General features: G+C 51.5%; 3 protein-coding genes across 5 annotated transcripts; 1 reads left to right on the top strand and 2 right to left on the bottom strand.

The window, feature by feature from the left end:
• Positions 1-1685: 1685 nt before the first annotated feature.
• Positions 1686-6654, bottom strand: CYP27B1 (cytochrome P450 family 27 subfamily B member 1). The gene is made up of 9 exons (XM_019657660.1): positions 6163-6654; positions 5297-5487; positions 4592-4794; positions 4307-4507; positions 4049-4221; positions 3678-3850; positions 3421-3499; positions 2935-3132; positions 1686-2600 (listed from the first exon to the last, which is right to left on the bottom strand). Exons 1-9 carry the CDS (start codon positions 6355-6357, stop codon positions 2487-2489), a joined length of 1527 nt encoding a protein of 508 aa, XP_019513205.1. The 5' UTR covers positions 6358-6654; the 3' UTR covers positions 1686-2486.
• Positions 6655-7636: 982 nt separating this feature from the next.
• On the bottom strand, positions 7637-9710 carry METTL1 (methyltransferase 1, tRNA methylguanosine). The gene is made up of 4 exons (XM_019657668.1): positions 8631-9710; positions 8425-8538; positions 8184-8285; positions 7637-8023 (listed from the first exon to the last, which is right to left on the bottom strand). Exons 1-4 carry the CDS (start codon positions 8850-8852, stop codon positions 7868-7870), a joined length of 594 nt encoding a protein of 197 aa, XP_019513213.1. The 5' UTR covers positions 8853-9710; the 3' UTR covers positions 7637-7867.
• A 171-nt stretch (positions 9711-9881) lies between these two features.
• EEF1AKMT3 (EEF1A lysine methyltransferase 3) lies at positions 9882-19735 on the top strand. Of its 3 annotated transcripts, XM_019657666.1 has the most exons (5): positions 9882-9937; positions 10369-10776; positions 11170-11495; positions 11610-11721; positions 17858-19735. In XM_019657666.1, exons 2-5 carry the CDS (start codon positions 10701-10703, stop codon positions 18247-18249), a joined length of 906 nt encoding a protein of 301 aa, XP_019513211.1. In that variant the 5' UTR covers positions 9882-9937; positions 10369-10700; the 3' UTR covers positions 18250-19735. The 3 variants fall into 3 exon arrangements, with proteins under 3 accessions (XP_019513211.1, XP_019513210.1, XP_019513212.1); XM_019657665.1 differs by having other exon boundaries at positions 9888-10776; XM_019657667.1 differs by lacking the exon at positions 9882-9937 and having other exon boundaries at positions 10683-11011.
• The last annotated feature ends 73 nt before the right edge of the window (positions 19736-19808 follow it).

The following is a 19808-nucleotide window of genomic DNA, read 5'->3' as shown; positions in this document are numbered from 1 at the left end:
GAAGTGTATCACTTCCAAGCTTGGACGGGATCAAAGTAAATAGGGAACTGAGGCTGAGCCCCCCATTTTTCCAGTGGGAAATTGTTTCCCGAGAGAGATCACCCTCCACATCCCCTAGCTGGGAAGGGCCAGACTTTACTGATGTGCTATTCATCGAATAGCTTGTGGGGATCAGAAGGGAGACAGCAAATCAGAGTGACTACTAGTACCTATCCTGACAGATAGGGTTTAAGTAGGTATGATACAGTTGGGGTTTCCTGTACCAAGCATGGGCTGTCCCCCAGGAACAGCCCCACATAGAAGCTTAGACAATCCCAAGAATATAGGCACACTCATATACAAACACACTGTTCCTGTTTCCACTCTGAGTCCTAAAACCAGGCCAAGCGAGACAGTACATCCTTTCAGCACCATTGGATGTCTTGGTATGGGGGTTGGGACCAGCAATCAGTATGGTTCCCTCTTCTTCCTTTTTCCAACTTAAAGAGATTTTTGTCCAGGAAAGGCGTCATAGAGCCTGTTGCCCTCAAGTTAACTTGAACTGTTGCTCAATGAGGAGTATGGGTGTGCAGAATCCTCCTCACTGAGTCCAGGGGAAAGGGCCTGAGAGGAAGGGGGTCTTGATTCTCTCTCAAAACTCAAATCTGCTAAAAATTAGGTCATTTAGATTTAAGTTGAACTTTGTGGTAGGAGAGTGGGGATGGAGACCGTACAGTAGAGAAGGAGTTGAGGGGCAGTAAAGAAAGGCACACAAACCCTGATCTCGGCATAGGGCCTTGGGAACACCCTGCCCCTCTGTAGATCTTACATAAATAGATACCCACCCCCCAGAAGCTTTGGTGGTTAATGGAGTTTCTGTGGTCAGGGAGCCATGTCTAGGGCAGGGGGCCAAGGTGGTGGGGAGGAGGAGGAAATGTAAAGTGAAATCTCCATCTCCATCCAGCTAATCGAAAAGGGGTGTGGGGAGAGCAGAAGGAAGGAGGGCAAGTCCTGACATGGGAGGGTAATCTGGGCTACAGAGGGAGATGCGGGGCGTGTGCTGAGAGATTTATTTGTAGGCAAGATGAGTTAATCTGTATACATCACAAGGAGAAGACTGTGCCCAGCTCTGGGGGAAGGCAGGGGGCAGAGAGTGCTGACTCAGGGAAGCAGAGGCTCTTGCCCAGCCCCTTTCTCCTGCCTTGGTGCCCCAGGGCTTCTGGCCACCCCCACATTCAAATTTCATCCTGTCTGTCTGACTTCACTTCTCTGCCTGTATCCCTGTCTTTCTCTAAAGGAAATCACCTTAGAGCAACTTTTCCAGAGAGGGCAGAGTGGCCATTCTAGGATGTCCTTTGGTCCTGGCAGTCCAGGTTCCAAAAGCACTCCTACCAGAGTCAGCATCCTCTGGCCATCTCTGCAAATCCCTACCTCCAGACCCTTTTTTACAGCCTAGCCCTTGCATTTACTTTTCACCACCACCCCCTTAATTTCTTACAGGGAGCCAGACTTGGCTGTTCCCACTCCAGACAGAAACGTGTCTGGATTTGTGATGCAAACCCCTCTCCCAGGTGTCTAGACCTCCCATGTGATAGGGTCACGCCAAGGACCTGAGAAACCAAGGTTGGAGATTTGGGTGAAAGTCTTGCCTCCAGGTCTTGTAGGCAGTGGGAGTGGGAGAGAAGTAAGTCAAAAGTCAAGAAGGGGACATTCAATTTTTTTAATTTCAAAACTATGAACGTTTACATTTTTCAATACATAAAAGGAAGGCATGTGCAGGGAAAGGTCCAGAGATGTCTCTGCCAGGGAACAAAGTGGTGGGGCAAGACAACCCAATAGTGACCAGAGGGGCAAGGAGAGTTTTAAAAAATTATAAACCAGGGAAGGGCAGACTCACCTTCCTAGGGGCGAGATGAGAAAGGTATAGTATAGACAAGAGCTTGGTAAGCTGCTTACCCCTTTTCTGCCACATGGTCCAGATCCAGTCTGAGAATCTGCATGGTGTCACCTAGTCAGGGATAGGCCCTGGCAGGAGATATAAAGACTAACGAAGGCCTCACCTTGCGTCTCATAGAGCTCACATGCAAGGAGAGACGACCAAGCAGGTGCAGACCAGATGCACAATTACTTAGCTCATGCCGTGCTAAGAGCTTAGCCAGCAGCATCAATGAACACCGGAAGCCCCAAAAGCGCAGTGGTGGAATTCTTCCTCAGGTCAGCCAGCATTATTAGTTAAAGTCTGAATTGGCCCTTGAAGGATGCATATGATATGACCAGGAGAAGGGCTGAGCAGGTAGAGGAACCATAGTTTTCTCTGGGACTTCTCGGTGAGGCCAAGTGCATACTTCATACCTTGGTCAGGGCTGCCTCAAGCACTTTGTTGTGGTCATTCTGACCAGTTTGGTCAGATAGAGAGGCCTCAGGGGAAATACAGGTCTCTTGGTTTTGTGCCTAATACACCCCTAAGATGAGAGAAAGGATGATGATGACCGCCTTCTTCCACAGGACTATCTGTCCACAAACTGTAGGTTGATGCTCCTCTCAGGTACCAGGACAGTCCGGGTCATGGGTCTGACTGGGGCAGCACCTGGCTCAGGCTGCACCTCAAAGTGGATCAAGATCTGTAAAGGCAGGAAGAAGGCTATCACTATGAGAGGGGATGACAGTGGTGGGTTTGATTAGTAATGGGCATTATTAGCGTTAGGATGGTCAAGGTTGGAATGGCATCTGTGGCTAGAGTGGACTTCTTGGTTAATCAGGATAAGGGATTATGGCTGGGAAAAAGATAGTACAAATACCTTTGCTAACTGTCCAGGCCTATAATGGGATTGACACATTTCAGATAGTTAGGTCTACCAAGTCTTAAATGTTTTACTGTGCTTCTCACTGAGCTCACAGCTTTAGAGGGTTAGGGTCTCTCTTGCCTGGGGAAGGTAGAAGGTCTAGATCACTCACCTGGGCCAAAGCCATTTGCAGTTCAAGCTCTGCCAGGCGTCTCCCCATGCAGCTGCGCTTGCCAAAGCCAAAGGGAAGAGATGCAAATGGGTGGGGGGCTGGACCCTCCCCCAGCCAGCGAGCTGGACGGAAAGCATTTGGCTCTGGGAACTGGACAGGGTCCCTTGAAGTAGCATAGTGACACAGAGTGACCAGCGTCTGGTGGGGGAGGAGCACAAACTTGTCAATTGGAACCCAGGAATACAGGGAGGGACACAGAGAAGAAGATATATGGACTGGGAAGAAAGCAGGTTCTGGTTGGTGATGGGGAAGTTTTCTGGTCTGCTTTTGGAATTATTTCTCCACTGCCCCATTATATGCCAGAGAGAAGCACTCAGGACAAGGGAAGGGTTTGAAGGGCCTAATTTGGGGGGGGGGGTGAGTACAAGACCAGGACTGAGATAGTGAGGGATGGCTTAGCAAAAAGGATCCATAGCCTCTACTCACATTTTTGGGGATAATATAGTCACCCACACGAATGTCTTTGTCTGGAACACGGGAATTTCCAGGTACCACAGGGTACAGTCTGGGTTGCAGAGCACAAAGGGAGACAGCAAGGTGAGGCTAGGGGCTGTAAGCTTCCCTCTCATGCCTGCAACTTCCAAACCCATTCCTGGTCAGGAGTCGAGTACCATCTTCCTAAGCTCGCATCTACTATCAGCTTCCCCAGATTTTCTCTAGCTCCCCCTCTCCTGCCCCCTCACCTTAGCACTTCCTTGAGGACTGCTTTCAGCAGAGGCAGCTGGGACAGAGCAGTGGCTGAGAAGTGGGCATTGGAGCCCTGGCCCAGGGCAGCTGTGATCTCAGAGTGGAGTGCGGTCTGGACTTCGGGGTGCCGAGAGAGTTCATATAAAGCCCAGGAGAGTGTGTTGGACACCTGAGGGGACAGGTAAGAGCACCAGAGGTGTTAAGAGTGGGGAACCAGTACAGGGGGCAGAATGTGAAGTAGTCTGTAGCCCAGGAGGTGCTAAGCCAAGCTGGTCTAGAGGGCCATAGTGGATCCTCTGCAACAGGGCTGAGACTGGGATTGCTAAGCTCTGGAAGTGGGGCTCGCAACATGGAGGGAGAACTTCACCGTGTCCACTCCGGCCAGTAGCAGCTCTGTTACATTCCCTAGGATGGACGAGGCAGGCAACTCTTCCCGGAACAGGAAGTAGGTCAGGTGCGCGCCAGATCCCATGTCCTCCTCAGGTTTTCCCTGGTTCCTTTTGGCTACCTCGGCCTCTCGCTGCTCCACGTGCTGCTGGGCTGCGTGGGGAGATGGTACAAGGATGCCTCACTAGCCCCGAACAGCTTTACATTCTCCTGTCTCCACTTCATTTCTGTGCCTTACCAAATGCAAACATCTGGTCCCAGTCTCGGCAGAGGCGGCCCCAGGGTCCGGGCACGAGTCGGTGCAGCCAGTTGGGCATCGCCATGGTCAACAGCGTAGACACAAACACGGATCCCACCGCGCGGATGAAGGTCTCTGTGTCTGGAGGCACTTTTGCCTCCAGGCAACCCAGGCGCGAACCGAGCAGCACCGCGGCTATGCCTGTCCGGGAGGGGGCGCTGTCAGGGCACTGGGAGACCCCAGTCCGTGTCTCTTAAACTTGCCCCGAACTGTCTTGGGACTCACCTTCTAGTCCAAACTTGTAAAATTCTCCGGCTACGTCCTGAACCAGGGAGGGTGGCCCAGCGCCGCGTCCCCGTTGGCGCCGCAGTCTCCGCACAAGGTCAAGGACCACGTCGTCCAGGGTCCTGGCATAGCGGGAGGCTGCTTGAGGCCTGAGGAGGAGCGGGGCCAGGAGGCTGCGGAGCCTCTGCCATTCTTCGCCTTCCCTGTGGGAGTGCGGAGAGGGGGCGCATCAGGGCAGATGGGGGTATGTGGAGGCTGCTCAACGAGGCTGGCAGCGGTGGAGAAGCGCGTTCGGCTCGGGTGGCTAGGTGAGGGATTGCGTCTGTTCCCTCCGGGTACAGAAACCTGCTCCTGCCGGCGCCCGCTGTTCATCCCCCTTTCTCGTTACTCATTTCCTGCCCCAGAGGGGCCTGGGTTCCTGGGTAACTTGAGTCACAGAATCTTACATTCCATCTGGATTCTGGTACCCTAGCCCTGTCTGCCGGTTCCCAGAATTCTGGCCTCGAAAGACAAGGACGCGGAGGGGCGGGGGACAAAGGCTGGGCTCTACCTGAGCTTGGGCGAAACATACAGGTGGGAACTCCTATTTTCCAGAGGTTGGGGGGAATCGGCCGACCTTCCTCCACACCCCCAGACTGTCTCCATACCGGCCACAGGACAGGGACACAGAGGGGCGTCTGGGTTTGGGGGCCAGAGAGGACTCACGCGGTGAGCAGTCCGCAAGCCCGCTGGCGGCGGCGACGGTGCTCAACCCATGGTGAGAAGCTGCAGCGCTCGGGCCGGGGTCCCTCCTGTCGCAGCAACTGCTCAACGAGGGTAGGGGCCGCCACGTACACTGTGCGCACCTTCCCGAAGCTGGCCAACCACACAGGTCCGAAGCGAGCGGCCCCCTGCACCTGGGAGAATGGGCGCAGCGGACACTGGAGACGCGGGCAGGGGACTCCCAGCTTGGTCCATGCCAACGCCAAGGGCGTTGGCTGAGCTTTGGGAGGGGGTGCCTCTGCTCCTTTGCGAGCTCCCAGCTAGTGTATGGCCCTGATGCTGCAAACCCCTCCTCCTCTTTGCCTCACTTCCCATCCCTAGAAAGTTTAGTGTGGTGAGCAAAACGGAGTAACTGAGTAAAGCAGACACAGGACCTCTTTGGACACCTGGGCTGAGCCGAGCCGAGCCGAGCCGAGCCGAGCCAAGCCTAGGCGAGGCGGAGAAATCCTTCAAGATTCCTCACGTGTACTACTCATCTAATGATGAGCCCCCGCAGAATGTATAGGAGCGCATGTAGCTTTAAGCACAATGTGCCGATTGCGCCAGGAAGGTACTGTGCCTTTCCGACTCCCGCGCGTTGGTCCTGGACCTACCCGGCTTCCAGACTTCTGCACTGCGAGAAGTTGCTCTCTGAGAGCACGCCTCTGCTCGGTGTCGGGATGGATTCCGCGCCACTCGAGCCACAGCCCCAAATCCCAACTTGTCTTTTCCTTAAGTCAAGGGCATCCGTTCTCACTGGCTCTCTTTTCTGCGTTCTCCACTAGTCTGTTTTCCCAGCCTTTCGTCCCAGGAACAGCATCCCCCTCTACCTGCAGCTCGTGTAGCCGTGACAGCCCCCGCTTGCAGAAAAGTTCCGCAAGGAAGCCCGGCGTTGAGGGGCCTGGGATGTCCGCCAAGCTCCGGGGTGCTGAGTTGTAACCTCGGGAGCCCAGTAAAGCGCCCAGGTCAGAAGCACAGAGGACGCGATGAAACACTCTGGAGGCGAGCTTACGGGTCTGGGTCATGGTCTGGTTCAGGGAAATACAGCACTTCAGAGCATCTTGCCTGCGCCCCTATTTAACCTTTGGGCGAGGCAGTGGCGACGCCCCTCTCCAAGCTACTCAGCCAATCCTCTGAGTGGTCCGTGCCGGGGATTAACACCCAGGAACAGTAGGCGGGGCTGGGGCTGCCTTCGCAGCTCCCTTGGGTCACATGTTGCAATGACCCTCTTGGGAGGGGAGGCCTGCCTCAGTTTCTCCTCCTGGTCTTGTGTCCTAGTCCAGCAGCCTAAAGATCTCTTCCTGGGGAAGGCTATCTAATGAGCTTAGGTGACCAAGATAGTCAGTCCCTGACATTCCCATCACTTTCCCAAAGAGCTAGTGGGCCCCTCAGACCCAGCAGGAATTCCCCATCTTCCAGCATCTCCGGGAAGCGTGGAAAGAGGCACAGCTGTAGCCATCCCCATATTCTTGGCTCATCAGGCTGCACTTTCTCTGCATTGAGGCAAAATTTCCTGCACTACTACATCTCCCCCTTCCCCTGTACCTGACTGACACTGGGCAGATGACAGGTGAGTTATGAGTGAAAATGTCTCCTGGAGCCTTCATCTTTGTTCCTTGGGTGGGTGGGAGGTAGGGTCTTTTAGGTCAACAAGTCCTGTCCTAGCCATGGGAATTTGGGGCTTGAGAAATGAAGGAATTTGCAAATTAGAAAAGTTCATAGATTTCTCTGGGCTGCTGGATAGAGCAAAGGCTAAGTGAGCACTCTGAATCTCCAGCAGACTCCATCCCCTTTGGGGGGCTTTCTAGTTAGCAGCCCCTTTCCACTTTTAGCCTTAGAATCCTCCACAGTTTCATTCTCTGCTCCTCACTCCCCTACCCCAGCCCCATCAGGTTGTGCCAGTCAGTCAGCTCTGAAGCTCTGGAATGAAGAGTCAACATGAAAAAAGGAGAGGGTCTCCACCCCCACCCCCTCCCTGGGACTCTCCAGAGACAGCAACAATAAAGGAGCACAAATTCCCCAGGTCAAGTCTTAGGCAGAGAGGATGGGAGGAAGCATGTAATACACATTCTAGCCTTCTTTGAGAAACAGCAGCACAGGTATGTGCACACATATACGTTCTCCCCAGGACTGCAAAGTACACACAAGTGGACAGGTGATTTGAACCTAGCAGGCAGTTTAGATGTCCAGTGGAGAACTGCATTCCCCACTCCAGTTGAGGAGACATCCCAGAGGGAGAAGAGAGTGCTAAGGGAGAGTAAGACCCCACACCCCTGGCAAATACCCCTTCTGGTCCAAGGTCTTCTGACCTTCCCAGTCAGTTCCTTCGGCTTTCTGCTGGCAGTGGCGGGGCGGGAAGGTGAGAGGAGGCAGGGATAGTTGTGAAAACCAGGATTCTGTCCCTGGGCAGTCCCCCAACTTCTTTGAGAGATTTATTGCCTCTCAGCCCCAGCAGTCTCAGCTGGGAAGTTCCAGGAAGCTTGATCTTCTTTCTAGTACTTGGAAGATGGAGTCCAGCTAAGGCAAGGTAAGCAGTCAGTGACCAGGAGTGGTGGGATTGGGGGACACCGCCTGGAGGGTGGGATCCTGTATTCTTCGGAAGATGGCTGGGAAATTCTTTCCTCCATTGCGAAGAACTTTCTTTCCCTCTTCAGTTGAGGTGCCCAGATGTCCCACAATGGGGTCTTCGCTCTGGGAGAAGGGTTTTGTAAGTCCTTGCCCACCCTCAGACTGCCCCTGGTCCCAAGACTCCCATCCCATCCTATTGGCACTGAGCTGGGTTCAAAGAATAAAGGATCACTCTGGAAAGGGCCTGCATCTTCACAATTTCCCTTATAAGCCCCCAACTTACCAGCTCCTCCAGAGGCACATGCTCAAATAGGGGGTGTCCTTTAAAATGGGTGCACATCCAGTCGTGTAGCTCTAGCACATCAGTTATGGTATATACCAGCCCCTGCACAGGCAAAATTACCCTAGATAGGGGACTGCTTGCAATTGAACAGTGAGATGATGGGATGCACCCCCACTGAATCCTTAGTAGAACGTCCCTGAATAGGCCACTCACCCCACCCTCCCTCCCACGCCCGACTTACTCCAACTCTCAGCACGTAGGCATATTCTGCCAGCAGTGTGGGACTGATGATTCGCCACTTGTGTTTCGTCCGCTTGAAATGTGGGTCAGGGAAGAGGAAGAACATCTTTGTCAGCTATGAGACAGACATGCATGGACCGAGTTGTAAGAGCCTGGCCTCCATGTCCTACCTGCCTACCGGCCTTGCCCACCAGGGCCTCTCCCTACCTGTCCCTTGCAGAAGAAGTTAGGAAGGTGTTTCATGGCATTGCTGCGGAGACAGGCGATATTCTGGAAGCCACCTCCAGGAGCTGCTCTTAAGGCCCGAATCCGGTCTTGGACATAGTCTGAGACCTTCACCCGAATCTCCAGACCCAGTATCAGTGTGTCTGGGAAGAGCGGTGATAGTTCCACTGGACACACAAATAGGAATGGAATTACCAACCTCATATTTGCAAGAAGTGCCAAGGTATCAACATAGGAAAGAAAGACTCAGTCTGCAACTACCAAAGTCAGGAATGGCAAATGTAGACAGAAAGATGCCTATATGGATAATTCTATGCTGGAGAACAGGGCTGGGGGGATCCGAAACTGTCACCAGGACTGGAACTGGGAGGGCCTGGGAATATTGTACATTTGCAAGTGCTTTAGTGTTTTTACACATCGTCTCATTTAATCCTCTTAACACTCTGTGGTAAATGTGAAGATGAGGAAACTGAGGGTCAGAAATGCCCAAGGTCATACAGCTAAGGAAGAGTTACAACTGGAACTTGAACCAAAGTTTTCTGCTACCAAGTACCATGCTCTTCCTTTCTGTCATGCTGTTATCTTTCTGGGAACATCTCAAAATAGAGAAGTGGCCTAGTAAGCATGACTGGGACAATATAGACAATATAAGAGAAAGGAGGGTGGAGCAGAAGGAATGAGGAACGGGGGAGGGAGAGAGGGAATGGTGGAATCCCTGAGACAGTTCAGGATCACTGGTCACAGTGGCTAATCTCTGACGCTTGTGCTGACCAGCTCACTGACCCGGCACCTGGCAGGTGAAATGGCTCACGTAATGACTGGGGCCAGGGGTAAGGCCAGACAGGACAACCCAAGTTCTGGGAGGCATTTGAGGCAGCCTCCTCCCTTCTCCAGGGCAAAGGCCACAGACCTAGAGAAGAGGGAAGGTGGAGGCTTTCCACACTGATGTCACAGCACCAGTGTCTGGTCCGAAGGGGAAAGGCCAACTATGGCCCCCACCAAACCTGCTGAGGTGGCAGAAACTAGATATTGCCTCTCCTTGCCCCAGAGAAAGGGCCAGAGTGTTACCTAACAAGCCACCATAGCCACAGCCTATGTCTGCAAACTCCACTTGGGCTTGAGCTCTCTTTTTTTTCTTATCCTTTGGGTCACTGCGGCTCTGATTTTGAGTCGGTGGAACGAAGAACTCTGGGTATAACTCAGACCAATCCATCTCCTCTGGCTTCACAGGGCTATAGGAGAGAAGACGTGAGAAACATGAGACGGCGGGTCACACCATTGCAAAAGTGGTACTACATGTGTGGGGGTGAATGGGTAAGGGTGGGAAGTACATGGGAGTGTTTCTCAAAAATTCTGTAAGAGTGGGGCCCTGCGGCTTCTAGGAGACACAGTGGAAACCACCCTTAACCCCCAGTGTGAATCATAAGCCCATCATGAGGCCCGTCATGATTGCGGACCTGCCCATCTCCATTGCTAGGGGCTGATGTGACTCTGGCCGGGCAGCTCTCCTTTCTGGGGCACAAGTTCCCCTTTTCCCCAAGACTGGCTGCCTAAGGCACTGGGATCTTACGTTGTTTACGTGCTTTGTGAGAAGAGGATAGAGTAAGGTGAGGGAGGGACTGAGCGTACGTCTTTTTATTATACCCGACTAAGGAAACCGAAAGATGGAAAGGGTATTCTGCCCGCTGTCTCGTTTCTGACAATTTTTTTCTCCTCCCAGACTTGCACCACCGCCCAGACTTCAGACAGAACGCCACGCCCCCTCCCAAACCGCCAGCTCCGCCCTCCACCAAATCTTCCCAGTCCAACCTCAAAACTGACGTACACAGCCGGGTGTATCCTGAGCCCTCCCAGCAGTCCCAGCACAGTCGCTCTCTAGGGCTGCTCCGGGCTGTTCTGAGACTTCCGCCCTCCTACCTTCCCCCTGCCCTGTTCACTCACTAGCGCAGCGTATGGTCCGCCATGGGGTTGGAGTGAGCACGTTGCCGATAGTAGCGCTTCTGGGGCTGCGAAGCCTCGGCTCCTGCGGCGATCCCAGCCTCGGCTCCCGCCATGATCCCCAGTCCCGCGTTTCTCCACCGAACCCACGTGGAGACAAGGCCCAGGCGCATGAAAATGACGCAGCCAGGCACGTTGTGGACACACCCCACCCCTTAAAGACCCAAGAGTGAATTCGTCTGAGCTGGTCGGGGAGGACCCGGGGGCGGGGACTGGGGGAGGGGTACCCCGCACAAGAGGGCGCCTCTGCACCTCAAGTCTGCGGCGGGACTGGCAAGGCCAGGACCGGCACCCAATCTCTCCTTAGCCTGCGTCGGCCTGGTCTGGGTTACCATCCTGGTTTCAGGCATCAGTGCACCCCGCAGGTAAGAGGGGTCTGAGGACCCCACTTCCTACAGAATTAAGCCTCGCTCAGCTCGCCTCCCTCCGGGAGTGTGCCGACTAGTGTGCCGGGTCCGACCCGCGCGCGAGGTGCGGGGTGAGTCCCATCGGCTGTGCGCTGTGCTCCTTATTCCGCCTCTAGGAAGTCAAACTGGACGAAGGAGGGCAACTCGGGGAGGCGGGGCTCAGTGCCACGGGGCAGCGGAGACAGCCGGCGGCCCCGCAACCTCAACCCCGCTCCGGATCCGGGATCCCAGCGCTGGCTGCGGCGTCCCGAACCCTTTGGGCCAGATGGCGGACCCCGGTCCAGATCCTGCATCCGAGCCCGAATCGGTGTTCCCACGGGAGGTCGGGCTCTTCGCTGACTCTTACTCGGAGAAGAGCCGCTTCTGTTTTTGTGGGCACGTGCTCAGCATCACGCAGAACTTCGGATCCCGCCTCGGGGTGGCAGCGCGCGTGTGGGAAGCGGTGAGGAGTGGGCGGCTCTCCGCGAGGGTCCGCGGAAGGTCCAAACCCCGGGCCCTCCCTCTCCCATATGGAGCCATCTCCACGACAGTCTTTTTTCTTTTTTTTCTCCTATAGGCTCTGAGCCTGTGCAACTATTTCGAAAGTCAAAATGTGGATTTCCGAGGCAAGAAAGTGATCGAACTGGGCGCGGGGACGGGCATCGTGGGGATCTTGGCAGCGCTGCAGGGTGCGTGAGCTTTGCGGAGGCGGGACTGGCTTGGGGGGATGGGGCTGTGGAAAAACTGCCACTTGCTGAATGAATTCTCGGGAGAGGGGAATGGTTTGGGACCAGTCCAGTAACTTCTTTAAAAAAAAAAGAGTATTACTATTACTATTATTATTATTATTATTATTATTATTATTATTATTTGCTTTTGTGTGCCAGGCGGCACTCATTGGCTGTCAAAGCACCCAAGATGGTTGATCTGGGCAGGATATAAAAACTAGGCAAACCTTAGTAGGAGTTTTTTCTACCTTTTTTTCTCTTAGTGATTTCAGGGACAATTCTGTCGCTTAAAAGATCCTTTGCTTTGGACACGGTCTTCTGTGAAAATGCATATTTGGGAGCACCCTGTAGGGGAAGTAATCTGTGGTATTAAATCTCATGAGTGCTTTATAACTTTACTATGAATATATTTTAGATTTTTAAGGTTTTGATTGCTTGGGAGAAAGCTTATGAGTTTCTGAGGGTTAAGGTGTGTTTTGTGGGAAGAGGAGTAGGAATTAGGCACTACAGACTTGGGAAAGGAAAAGGTAAGTAAAACTTGGCTTCACTTTTGTCAAGAACCAAAAACTACAAAGGAAAGTTTATTAATTTATAATCTAATGGGCAGACAAAACCTCACACTGAAAACACTCATTTAAAAGCACTTACAAGGGCCTGCCTAGTGGCTCGGTTGGTTAAAAGCTTGCTCAAGAGTGCGAGCTCTAAGCAACAGGATTGCCGGTTTGATTCCCTGACCAAGCTGAGCTGCCACTGACTCAGCTAAAAAAAAAAAAAAGAAACAAAAAAGCACTTACGATGTCATCACCCTAGAAATGCAAAATAACATGTGCTTGTTTGGAGGGACACAACTAGGTCACATTCAGGGAAGTCTTCCCAGAGGCAGGCAGTCATACTTCTATTCATCCCACCGACATGTATTTGGAGTTCCCTATGTGCCAAGAATCATGCTAGGTATTGGAATGCAACGAATTTGACAGACTTCCCCTCCCCAAGGAGCTTATGGTCTAGTGGGGAAGATGGGGAACATGTTACAGTACAGAACTCTGGTGAGGTATGTGCAGGGCCAGCGGACTCACTCTGGCCAGGTCTCCCTTGACTCCCTGGAATCCATCAAGGAGAAGCTCTGTCAGAAGAGGAGGAGTGAACAGTGTGAACACTGCAGGCTCAGAAAGAACCGAGGGCGTGTCAGCAGCAGTTTTCCATGAAAGATGGGTGGATGAGGCTGGCGGTTATGCTCAAATGGGAGAAAGGCATTTCCATAACGTGGAGGGAACAGCTACTCTCACTTGCTCCTAGACTGGCTTCTCTTCTTTGCCTCCATTCAGCTGCCAAGGCAGAAACCTGTGTCATCTCTTCCCTTGCCCTCTCCCCTAACCATCCTGAACATCTGATTCTTGCCTTTTGCTCTCCTAAACACCTGATTCGTGCCTTCTTGCCCTTCAAACCTCCAAATTCCTCCTCCCGTCTTTACCCTCAGCTAATGACTTGGTTTCCTATCTCTTCTGACTGCTTCTGTTTTCTCATAGAAAATGTCCATGTGACCCTATCACAGCGTCTACTCACCTAACTGCGTCTGGGTCTGTATGTGCTGCCTTCTTTCCTGTTACCATGGATGATTGCCCTGTGCTCCTAGCTAAGGTCAAGCCCTCCAATTGTCACGAGACACCAAACCTCATCTCCTCAAAGACGTTCCAGTAAACACCTCTCCTCCCTCAACTCTCCTGCATTATCAGTTTTTCCTTCTCTCTGAATCATTTTCTCTGTCTCTCTCTCTATAATGCACATACATATACTGTAACTTCTCCTATCTCAGAAAAAACTCTTGATCCTACATTTCCCTCCAGATACCACCCAGTTTCTCTCCTCTACACCAAAACTCAAGAGAGTTAATACTCATTGTCTGGAGTTCCGCTCTTCCTATCCTTTCCTCAGTCTATTCCAATCAGACTCTCCCCAACACACACCATGCCCCCTCCACTCCATTATTCTAGTCAAGGCTGAGCTGCATTCCAAACTCCATATTGTTAAATACAGGTGTCAGTTATGAGCCCATCTTACCTGACTTTGCAGCATTTGACACTCCCTCTTTAAAACATTTCCTTTGGTTCCCAGGGCTCTGCACCTCTGGTTTTTGCCTACCTCAGGGGCACTCTTTTCCATTCTCCTTTGTGGGTTCCTTTTGTCTTCACAATTGAAAATTTAAATGCCCCAGAGTTCAGGAGCAGTGCTGTGAGCCCTTTTCTTTTCTGTCTACCCTCTCTCCCAAGTCATCCCATCACCTCATGGATTTAAATCCCCTTTCTATGCTGATGACTCTGGCCCATTTCTACCTCCAGACTTGTTTGTGTAACCTCCTGATACCTTCATGTGCTTCTCTGATGGACATCTCAAACTTAAGGTGTCCAGAAACAAACTCACATCTTCCTGTCCAATTCTGCTTCTCCTGCAGCCTTCCACATCTAAATGAATGGCAATTCAACCTTCTGTTTGGTCAGGCCAACCATCTTGGTGACAGCCTCAACTTCTCTCTCTCTCTAATATTCCATATCTAATCTATTAGCAAATCCTGTTGACACTATCTTCAAAATATACTCAGGATCCAACCACTTCTTAGACATCGCTACTGGCCTGGTTCAAACCATCATCATCATCTCTCATCAGGGTCATTGCAGTCACTTTCTATCTAGTCTTCTTGCTTCTGACCTTTTTTTAAAGATTTTATTGGGGAATTTGGGGAGGGGAACAGCGTTGGGGAATTGGGGAAGGGAACAGACAAGTTGCTGTACTTTTGTTCTTCAGTCTAGTTGTGGAGGACGCTGCTTCACTGGCCCATGTTGGTATTGTGATCATTGCGCTCTTCCTGGGTGAGGCAGTCAGTCGCCGGCCATTGGACATCTGCTCACGGCGGTTCGTGGCAGCTCACACTGGCTGCCGGCCACTCAGAGTAGCTCATGGCAGCCCACTGCAGCAGGGGCTGCAGCCTATGCTGTTGCTGGTGACTCCTGGCAGCCCAGCTTCAGGTCAAGCTGTTGTTCACCATCTTAGCTGTAGAGGGCGCAGCGTCGCTGGCCCTCACATGGGATCCGAACCAGGGTCCTGCTGCTCAGAGCTGGCATCCCAAGCCAACTCTTAACCAACGCACCACTTGGCCGGGCCCAGAGCAATCTTTTAAAAGCATAAGTTAATGTATGTCATTCTTTCATTTAAAATTCTCCAATACCTTCCTACCTCACTCAAACTAAAAGCCAAATTTCTCACAGTCTCCTGACAGAGCCCTGGTTAGGATTTGGCCTCTACTCTTATCCTCCTCACTTACTCTGCTCCAGTCACTGGACTTCCTGCTGCTCCTTAGGCCTACCAGGCACAGTCCTGCCTCAGTGTCTTTGTACTTGCTGGTCCCTCATTGGGTGCGTTTTAGCCTGAGAGATTCATCTGGTTTGTTCCATTACTTCCTTCAGGTCTTTCCTCAAATATATCAGCTCGGTAAGTCTTATCTAACCGTCCAATTTAAAATTACATTCCCGGGGCTGGCCGAGTGGCGCGATGGTTAAGAACTGGCTTGGGACGCCAGAGGGCCCCGGTTCGGATCCCACATATGAGGGCCAGTGACACTGCCCTCCACAGCTAAGATGCTGAACAACAGCTCAACCTGGAGCTGGGCTGCCTGTGAGTCGCCGGCGACGGCGGCTTAGGCTGCAGCCCCTGTGGCAGTGGGTTGCCATGGGCTACGTGTGTAGCCAGCAGCCAGCGTGAGCGGCCAGCAGCTGCAGTGAGCGGCCGTCCAGAAGCTAGCGACTGATCTGCCTCACCTGGGAAGAGAGCAATGATGGTGCCAACTTGGGCCAGTAAAGCGACATCCTCCACAACTAGACCGAAGAGCAAAACGACAGCAACTTGTCTGTTCCCCTTCCCCCAATTCCCCAGCACTGTTCCCATTCCCCCAATTCCCCAATAAAAATCTTTAAAACAAAACAAAACAAAACAAAACATTCCCGGGCTGGCCGAGTGGAGCGATGGTTAAGAACTGGCTTGGGATGCCAGAGGGCCCCGGTTCGGATCCCACATATGAGGGCCAGTGACACTGCCCTCCACAGCTAAGATGCTGAACAACAGCTCAACCTGGAGCTGGGCTGCCTGTGAGTCGCCGGCGACGGCGGCTTAGGCTGCAGCCCCTGTGGCAGTGGGTTGCCATGGGCTACGTGTGTAGCCAGCAGCCAGCGTGAGTGGCCAGCAGCCGCAGTGAGCAGCCGTCCAGAAGCCGGCGACTGATCTGCCTCGCCCGGGAAGAGTGCAATGATGATGCCAACTTGGGCCAGTGAAGCAACGTCCTCCACAACTAGACTGAAGAACAAAAAGACAGCAACTTGTCTGTTCCCCTTCCCCCAATTGCCCAGCACTGTTCCCCTCCCCTCAATTCCCCAATAAAAATCTTAAAAAATAATAATAATAAAATAAAAAATAAAATTACATTCCCTACTTGCCCCTCAAGCAGTTCGTATCCTCCTTCCCTGCTTGCTGCTCACCAAAGTAATTTATTACCACCTGACATACAGTGTATTTTTTTTTAAAGATTTTTTTTTTTAATTGGGGAATTGGGGGGATGGGAACAGACAAGTTGCTGTCCTTTTGTTCTTCAGTCTAGTTGTGGAGGACATTGCTTCACTGGCCTAAGTTGGCACCATCATTGCGCTCTTCCTGGGTGAGGCACATCAGTCACCGGCTTCTAGATGGTCGCTCACTGCGGCTGCTGGCTACGTAAGGTAGCCCATGACAACCCACTGCAGCAGGGGCTGCAGCCTACACCGTCGCTGGCGACTCACGGCAGCCCAGCTCCAGGTTGAGCTGTTGTTCACCATCTTAGCTGTAGAGGGCAGTGTCACTGGCCCGCATATGTGGGATCCAAACCGGGGTCCTCTGGCATCCCAAGCCAGTTCTTAATCAACGCACCTCTCGGCTGGCCCCATACAGTGTTTTTTTGTTTGTTTGTTTGTTTGTTTTGTTTGTTTTGTTTTGTTTTAGCTGAGCCATCCCGCCACCTGTTGGCAGATCCGCGGCTGCTCAGCTCGGGCTGACTCGAACCACTGTTACTCAGAGCTCAAACTCTTGAGCGAGCTCTTAACCAACTGAGCCACTCAGCCGGCCCTTCATACAGTGTATTTTATGTATTTTGTTTGTTGTCCATTTCTTGCCACTAGACTATAAGCTCCATGAGCAGAGGGATTCTCATCTGATTGGTTTATTCTCAGTACCTGGCATATAGGCATGTAATAAATATTAATGAATGCATTCTTAATACTTCCTGTTTCTATAATGGTCATCATGATTATGATTAAACAGTTTTGCAGTACTTAGTGTGTTTCTACCTCTAGAATAAAACTCAAGGAAGGCTGAGGTTTTGTCTTGCTCACCACTGTATCCCCAGAGCTTAATAGGTGCTCAGTACATGTTTATGGCCTGAATAAAACTTTCTGAGATGCTAATCTGATCATCTTCACCCCCTACTTCTACCTTTAAAACCTGTTGCCCTCAGAATCAAGCCTGAATCTCCTTAGCATGTCATAACCATTTTTCTCTTTACTCTCATGTCTTGATACTTTTTTCCTCCCTTCTACATTCTCTAAGATCTAGCCTTCCTTGAATATGCTATGCTCTCTCTCCTCCAGGCCTTTGTACTCTCTGTTCACTGCTTGGAAAACTCTCCCTGACTAACTCCTATTTGTCCTTTAAAGCTCACTGAGGTCATGTTTTCTGGGAAGCTTTCCAGACCCCCGAAGGCTGGTCTGTGTCAGTAGGGGGTGGGTGCATAGCCCATCTCCAGCTTAGTGCTGCCAGGCTTCTGCTGACATACTCGTATGATTGCTGTGTTTGGGGCGGAGAGGTTGAAGATTAGCTCAGAGAGAATGTTGATGTTGTAGAATGTAGAGTAATGAGAACGGCAGTGGGTAAGATGGAGGTTAGGGCAACTAAAAGCCAAAGTATGGACTTCGGGCTGTCAAAACATTTTCCTCTAGGTCCTGAGATCTCTGGACCTTTTGGGAAGGAGCCAAAATCCCTTGGTTGGTCCCTCTGACTTGCATTTCTCCTCCCTCTTTCTCAGGGGGGGATGTTACCATCACTGACCTACCCCTGGCCCTAGAACAGATCCAGGGCAACGTCCAGGCCAATGTGCCAGCTGGAGGCCGGGCCCAGGTCTGCGCCTTGTCCTGGGGGATTAACCAGCATGTCTTCCCTGGAGACTATGACCTGGTGCTGGGGGCTGATATCGTGTATCTGGAGCCCACCTTCCCACTGCTGCTGGGGACCCTCCAACACCTGTGCGGGGCCCATGGCACCATCTATCTGGCCTCCAAGATGAGAGAAGAGCATGGGACAGAAAGCTTCTTTCAGCAACTCCTGCCCCAGCATTTCCAACTGGAGCTGGCCCAGCGGGATGAGGATGAGAATGTCAACATCTATAGGGCCAGGCACAGGGAACCAAGACCTGCTTGATGTCATCCTTCTGCTCCTTTGAACCCCTTGTCCTAATGAAGATACTGCATGTCTCCAAAGCCAGAAACTTAAGAACCCAAAAGGATGGATTTCCCTTGCCTTTCTGTTTCCTCCTTCCTTCTTAGTTCCCCCAGATACTCTTGGGCAGGTGCAAGGAGGTGCTTGCTTGCTAGGAATCCTAGACCCCTAGCAACACTGGGTTACAGCACAAAGGAAGTTCCCAGCTCTTGTTTTCAGCAGAGGAAAATGGGAGAGTATCCAGAGTTTTTAGGGGAAGGGGAAGTAAATGGGATGTGAGAGTAGGGGCTGCAGAGAGACTGTCATTGATTACTTCCTCTCCCGCTGTTGTCTTTTTATACATAATAGATTTGGGTGTGTGTGTGTGTGGGGGGGTGCAGATTCTACAGCAATTTTTTTAAAAGGAAAAAAAACATAAGCACTCAAGATCTCTTCTGCATCCAAGGAAGTCAGGCTTTTGTTGGGGGGCTGGGAAGGAAGAAGTCTCAGACCACCCATTTCTTTCTTCAGGTCTGGTGGGACTCTAACTGGGTCAAGTTCTCCCAGGCCTGAAGCTGGGGCTAGGCAGCAGACCTGTCCTTTGGGCTGAACTTCATCCTTTTTGGAGCTGGGGTCCTGATCACTAAGTACTAGGTTCTTCTCTTTAAGTTTCCAAGCCCTTTCAGTCCTCCTTTCCTAGTGTGTGTTGCCTTCACCTCTTTTCTCTTCCCACTGTGGTACCTCTGGTTGGGGTTCTCCTTACTTCCGCCTTGGGCCACATATCACCTCCTCTGGACTCCTGGCCTTCAACACTTGCGATCTTCCAAAATCAGCTCTGATTAGCTTCTGCTGCTGCCCACAGGAGTCAGAGTAAGCTCCTCTGCTGGGTACTCAGTCTGTCCTGTGTGATCCCAAATTACCCTCTACTTCATTTCCTACTGGTTTCCAACATGTATTACAGCCTTGGGCCAAATTACAAAAGGTCTACCCTTTGTTCCCTAAGTCCATACCAAAATTCCCTCACTTATTTCTTCTTCTTCTTCTTCTCCTTCTCCTTCTTTTTAAATGATTCCCTCCCTGAAAGGGCTATTTCTACCAGTTCAAAATCTTCATTACGCTTAGCCTATTTCCTGAGCCTCCTGTTTGGATGTGATTTCTTTCTCCCTTGACACTCTTTAACTGTTCATCTTATGGGACTTAACTTGTCTTGTATGGTCATATGTCTGCTCCCTATTTTTTCATCATTAGATTATGGTTTACTTATCTCTAATTCCCTGAAGCCTAGCACAGTTCCTGGCACACTGTAGGTGTTCAGTAAATATTCTGTTCATTCAACAAATATTTATTGGGTTTATAGGACGGACTACAGCCCTACCTCCTTAGGTAATCTCTGGCAAATTTCTGGATTTACCCACCTACCTCACAATTTTGTCTTGAATCATAAGTGGATAATGAAAAGCGCATTTGAAATAAACAAAGTGTTAACACATGTCTTGTACTGTTATTTTGTGACGACTTTGTCTCATGGTTTCCTGTTTCACCTGTGGGGGATAATTCCTTCC

Source organism: Hipposideros armiger, unplaced genomic scaffold (assembly GCF_001890085.2).
Source record: "Hipposideros armiger isolate ML-2016 unplaced genomic scaffold, ASM189008v1 scaffold_277, whole genome shotgun sequence".
NCBI lineage: Eukaryota > Metazoa > Chordata > Mammalia > Chiroptera > Hipposideridae > Hipposideros > Hipposideros armiger.
This window is presented reverse-complemented; position numbering and strand designations above follow the sequence as displayed.